Source organism: Cryptomeria japonica, chromosome 11 (assembly GCF_030272615.1).
Source record: "Cryptomeria japonica chromosome 11, Sugi_1.0, whole genome shotgun sequence".
NCBI lineage: Eukaryota > Viridiplantae > Streptophyta > Pinopsida > Cupressales > Cupressaceae > Cryptomeria > Cryptomeria japonica.
In genome coordinates, this window is record NC_081415.1 from 15,422,123 (window position 1) to 15,428,133 (window position 6,011).

A 6,011-nucleotide genomic window follows, 5' to 3' on the forward strand; every position below is an offset into this window, starting at 1 on the left:
TTCTTCAATAATTCAGATTTTCTCATCTGCACATGAAGCTTTGTCAATAAGTCATCAGTGTTAGCTTCAGGGTCAACTGCTTCATCTGGGTCAGTGGATGTATTTTTCCTTGAGCTCGATCCTGTCTTGCGAGCATATTCCTTATAACCCCTTGATTGGGGCACACCTAAGGTGGACTCTTGCTTCCCCTTCGAAGCAATCGACCCAACCCTTAAACTGAGCCATTGTCTAGTTCTATTTATTACTGCTTGGGTAGCCTGATCTATCTTTACATCTTCATGTGTTGACCATCTTATAGGAGAGAGGGCTCTTTTATCAATTCCTTGTTCTTTATATGTGGCATATCCAACAAATCTGCATCGTCCCTCAATTCTTTGGGGAGATTAGTTTCTATTTCAAAATCCTTGATTTGAGGAACTTACAGTCTGTTATAATTCTTTTCTTTTACCTCAAAACTGTCTTGGAGGTTGGCCCAAAAACCCTCCAATTTGGGCTTATGCCTCTCATATGCCTTAGGCATAGTTTGCTTGATTTTCCCATAGGGATCATAATACTCCCTAATATAATCAAGTTCCTTCAGGTTTAAATCTTGGAGGTCTTGCTCAGTCATCTTTGCCACCTGGATCTTAGAATAAGAAAAATACTTGATAGAAACTGAAAAATCTATCCCCGTCTTATGTTTTGAAGACAATAGGGATTGGAGGCCGAGCAGTTGTCGGACATACTCCAGCAAAATATTGCGGTCATTGCAATATCTTGGCAACAACATCGAGTTCCCAGTAAACCCACTAACTCTTATGTATGTGGAGCACTAGTTTTGAATGAACCGGTATGCCCATTCCTGGATGATTGTCATGGCCTTAGGGCTTACCCTATACCATGTATCCCATGTTAGTTTAATAATCACGGGGAAGAGGAAGGCATCATTGATTCTTTTAAAGTTTGCCTTTGCATTAGTTAGAGGGAGTTGGGAATAATATTCCCAAACTTTCTTTTGGCCCTCCTCATCTCCTAGTTGGCCTTCCACCTGTAAGCCTGGGAACTTGCCTGCTCGGGCAGCCACCTAGATGACATAAGAAGTGAAAAAGAACTTCTTAGTTTGGTGCACCTCCTTCATCTGTTTACATATAATATCTGAGAGGATTTGCGCCCAGTCAAAATACTGCTTCCCTATGAGGATGGTAGTCATAAACTGGAACATCTAGGGATGGAAGTGCTTGTAGTCAGGCTTGCCAAAGGCCTTGCTCAGCATGATGATTAAGTCCCTTTATGGCTCTTTGAAATCTTCCCTCAATATATCTGTGGCCTTTAGTCCTGTTTTTCTTTCCTCTTCCAGCCAGTTTTCATTCATGTGCCTCTTGTTTGAGGTCACATTGTTATTCCATACTCCCAGGGCCTCTTCTTCTGTGGTAGTTTTGTAACATAGACTTGTCCCTGGTAATGGTACTTCATTGTTACAGAAAATTTGTCTATCTTTTTGCCTCTCTTGCTGGGAGTTGGGTCCATCTAATCGCTTTAATCTGCAAAGAAAGAACCAAGCATTAATCTCTACAACAAAATATTAAAAACATTATTCACCTTGAGACTCCAGGATTCTGGGGTAGATAAATCCTTTTTAGACAAATGACCTTGGAACTCCGGGGTTCCGGGGTAGCTAGGCTTAAAACATAAATTCTGGAACTCTGGGGTTCTGGGTTTGATATATGAGGTTAACTTCGGGACTCTGAGGTTCTGGGCTTGATAAATCAATAAGACACCCAAAAGGCATTCCGAAACTCTGGGGATCCGGGCTTCCAGGTTTGAAACACAGTGAGCTTAAGGACAAACTTTGGGACTCCGGGGTTCTTGGGGTATTGCTCTTTATAAAGCCAATCCGGAACTCTGGGGTTCCGAGGTTCATGTGCATAAGGAACAGGATCGACCTCAGAACTTTGGGGTTCTGGGGTTCATGTGCATAAGGAATGGGATCGACCTCATAACTCAGGGGTTTTGGGGTTTCAGGGTCTACGAAGAACAACCTAGCTCAGAACTCCGGGGGTCCGAGGTTTCTGGGTAAAAAAACCTAGGGCATGCGGAAAACTAAAAACAAGACAAAAAACTGAAAAATCCAAACAAGAAACTCACGAAACAAAAAATATCTAAGCTAGAAAACAACAAGAAGAAGCAATAATTCCCTAACCTGGTGAGAAAAATCATGCAAGAACACGAAAGAAAACTCGGCAGGACGAAGGCGCGAAGTCGGGAGGTCACAACTAAGAGCTCTGGAAATTTGAATGCACAAATGAGCTTGGAAAAGCTCATTCTCTCTATTTATACCCTCGAACCTCATCCATATGAATGCCTTAAATCAGACCTCGGGACTGCGGGGTTCCGAGGTCAAAGCAAAACAAACACCAAAAATCCACCTCGGAACTCCGGGGTTCTGGGGTGAATCACGAAAGCAAGTAAAAACAACAAAAATAGAAAGAGACCTCGGGACTCCAGGGTTTCGAGGTAGAAGGCAAAAGGGACCTTGGGACTCCGGGGTAAACAAGAACAAAATGACCTCAGAACTCCAGGGTTTTGAGGTTCCGGGATTGTCTAAAAAGACAACCTCGGGACTTCGGGACTCCGAAGTTTCGAGGAAAGAAGACAAAACAACCGGGAATTCTGAGGCTTCAACAAAAAGGAAAATACAAGGCACAACTTTAGAACTTTGGGGATTCGGGGTTCTGGGATTGTGCACCAACAAACAAACAAAGCAGACCAACCTCAGGACTCCGGGGTTCCGAGGTAAACAAAGCAAAAACAAACAAAGAAGACCTCGGGAATCCGGGGTTCCGAGGTTGCCAGACAAAAAATAAAACAAAGCAACAGAAAGCAAAAGAGGGACCCATATTTTCAACACAAGGAAAGTAATGGGGGTTAGGTATGCAGGGCATAACAAATGGTGACTATCTGGAAAAATGACTCTAGGCAATTTAGAACTTCAGAATCTCTGGTTAACTCGACGCCTAAGGATACTATCATTCAAAAGGATGTATAAGAGCAAAAGATGAGTGAATCAATGAACAAACAATCAAGTCCAGAACTGAACAAGATTAACTCTTAAGTGTGTGTGCATGATTTATTACTCCATCATTTTCAATAATGAAGATAAACAGAGGAAACTGAGCCCAAGCTACATAGGTGAAGTGAACCAATGTGTTTCATGCAAGGTCATCCTAGGCATAGCTCTGGTACCAGCCAGGCGTTCATAGCCCCAACAAAGATACCTTTGGTTCCCATCAAGCAATGGTCCACTGCCAGCCAGGCGTCTATAGCCTCGGTGGAGGTTACTTGAAACACCCAAGTTTAGTTGCTTTGAGAGGATCATTTCTTTTCTTTTCCTTTTTCTTTTTGAACATCATGGAGTATAGAAGGACTTATTTCTTTAGTAACCTTTTAATCAAATTTCAAACATTGAAGTCTGATTACGGGGTTGGGAACCACAGTGGATAACGTGAAACATCCTGACTTCTGATTTTTTCACTTGGAAACAAGTTCATCTGACATCTTACAAAACTTTCTGATGTATCTTAATGTGATGGTAGTGCTGAGTTATCAAGCTAGCATTTTCCAATTGAGGGTCAGAAATTCAAATCATAATTAAACCATTATATACCACCTTGAACGAGTGTAGACAAAGGTTTCAATATTAACCAAATGACAATGAAGTTGTAAATAGCAAAGAGTCGAAGTCTCTCAAAATTTGACAACTTGTTATGCAAGGGACACCTTCCTTTTAGAATCTTTGAGAATAAAAACATATCCTGACACAACAGAATGGAAACGAACGAAATGAAATGAAACAAGGCAAACAAAAATGAAAGGGAAATAAGCATGCAACAAAGCGAAAACACAACAAACATGCAAAACCCAAACAAGCAACAAATCCAACAAAACAAAAACAACTAATCTATTAAAAACAACTAATCTACCATATACAATAGGTCAAGCTTCACTGGGGTTTAATTAAAGTAGTGTTTGAGGAACTGACCATTGACAACCAATGGTACAAGTTCTCCAGTCAAAGAGCTTAACCTAAAGGTGTTTTCTCCTAAAATTTTGGCTATTTGGTAAGGACCTAACCACATCCTTTCAAAATTGTGGTGATCACCTTTCTTCTCCTTGGCCTTATCCCATAACAGAACTAGGTCAGAGATCTGAAAGGCTTTCACCTTTGCTCTTTTGTCAAACCATCGCTTAACAATGGCTTGGTGCTTGGTGAAGTGTTGTAAGGTATTAATCCTTTTTTCATCAAGTTTCAACAGATTTAGGAGGCGAACCTCTACCTGATCCTCAATTTCAAGTTCTTTCATTAACTTTAGGATAGGTATTTGTAAGTTGATCTGGAAAACAGGAGTTTGGCCATAAACAAGGTAATACAGAGAAGTTCCTAGGGCAACTTTTACTCTGGTTCGATCAACCCATAAGGCGTATCTCAATTGATTATGCCAGTCCTTGAGATTCTTCTCGAGTAGATTTTTAATAACATCTAGGATGTTCTTGTTCGTAGATTCATCTACTTCGTTACCTTGTGGATAGTACAAAATTGGTATCACTTTATATTCATATGACCATTGCATTAACTATGCATAAGTAAAAGTAGGGCCATTGTTACATACCCGAGTGAATGACATACCAAACCTGGTGACGATGCGTTCTTCAATGAATTTCAAGACTACCTCTGTAGTAGCATTTCAACATGCAATGGCTTCCGTCCATCGGGTGTAGTAATCCGTTGTGGTAAGAATGAACTTATGTCCTACAGACGAGTTAGGATTAATGACACCTAGGAAATCCAGTGCCCATTGGGTGAAAGGTCTTACCTCGAACACTGGTTGGAGAGGCATGGCGAGATTCCTCTTTGTGGAAGCTGCGGTTTGGCATGTATGACAATGACAAACATGCTCATGAGTATCCTTAAAAATACTAGGCCAGTAATATCTAGCCTTCAAAATTTGATGTGCAGTGGCATCGGTCGACCCATGACTTGTACCATACTTCCCGTGGAACTCTTCGATCATGTTACGGTCCTCTTGATGATCAAGTCATTGAAGGTAAATACCTTCGTAATTTTTTCTATGAAGTGTCAAATCCTTGATCATATAATTGGCACTTTTGATCCTTAAAGCTCGTCTTTGCATGGTTGTCAACCCCTCAGGTCACTTATTATTTATCAATATAAAAACTAAATCCGTGTACCACGGGTCCTAAGTGAATGACTGCAACGTATATTGTTGGCACTGGATTTGAGGGATGTCAATCGCCATAGCTTGAGACAAGCTTTGGCCTCTAACTAACTTCATTGGATGCATCTCTAGATCAAACTCTTGTAAATTTCCATCCATTTCCCTCGACGTTCTCCCAACTCATATTGCATAAGCAGTGACTTCACTGCTTGATCAGGTACAATTGCGTAGATTTTACTCCTCAGGATATAATGCCTGAATTTCTTGACTACTCTTACCAACGTGAAAGCCTATTTTTCAAGAGCAGAATATCTCACCTCAGCACTCTTGAAAGGGGAGCTCATAAATGCGATGGGTTTCTCGTCCCCTGCTTGCCTCTGCATCAAAACAGTTGCTCCTAAGTGTAACGATGCGAAAGAATATATGTAAAACACCAAAGTATAGTCAGGACTAGCCAATACGGAAGCCTCAGTGATGGATTTCTTAATCTGGGTGAAAGCCTCTTTTGCTTCAGTAGTCCATTCGATCTTAGCATCCTTCTTCATCATTTCATTTAATGACTTGACTATCTCTGCAAGCCCAGTGATAAATTTTCTGACAAAAGTGATCTTCCCGAAGAAAGATCTCATCTCCTTCTTACTGCCAGGCATTTGTAATTTTAGCAACGCTTCTACTTGATCTAGGTCTATAGATATCCCCCTTTCGGAAATTACATAACCAAGGAGCTTTCCTTCAACCACTCCAAATACACACTTCTTGAGGTTAAGGGAAATCCCATATCTACAACATCTCTCCAAA

At 40.9% G+C, this 6,011-nt stretch overlaps 1 protein-coding gene across 1 annotated transcript; it reads right to left on the bottom strand.

Annotated features, from left to right (window-relative positions):
* Positions 1-3,741: 3,741 nt before the first annotated feature.
* Positions 3,742-5,758, bottom strand: LOC131859992 (uncharacterized). The gene is made up of 3 exons (XM_059214323.1): positions 5,531-5,758; positions 4,139-4,610; positions 3,742-3,791 (listed from the first exon to the last, which is right to left on the bottom strand). The coding sequence occupies exons 1-3, from the start codon at positions 5,756-5,758 to the stop codon at positions 3,742-3,744; spliced, it is 750 nt and encodes a 249-aa protein (XP_059070306.1).
* Positions 5,759-6,011: the final 253 nt, after the last annotated feature.

Excerpts from the sequence above, each read along its gene's own strand:
- LOC131859992 (XM_059214323.1), bottom strand. The coding sequence starts at position 5,758 with ATGAAGAAGGATGCTAAGATCGAATGGACTACTGAAGCAAAAGAGGCT. Across the intron at positions 4,611-5,530 it reads CCCCTTTCAAGAGTGCTGAG|TTAATGCAATGGTCATATGA; the intron begins GTGAGATATTCT and ends ACTTATGCATAG. Across the intron at positions 3,792-4,138 it reads TAAGGCCAAGGAGAAGAAAG|GATATGTTTTTATTCTCAAA; the intron begins GTGATCACCACA and ends CTGTTGTGTCAG.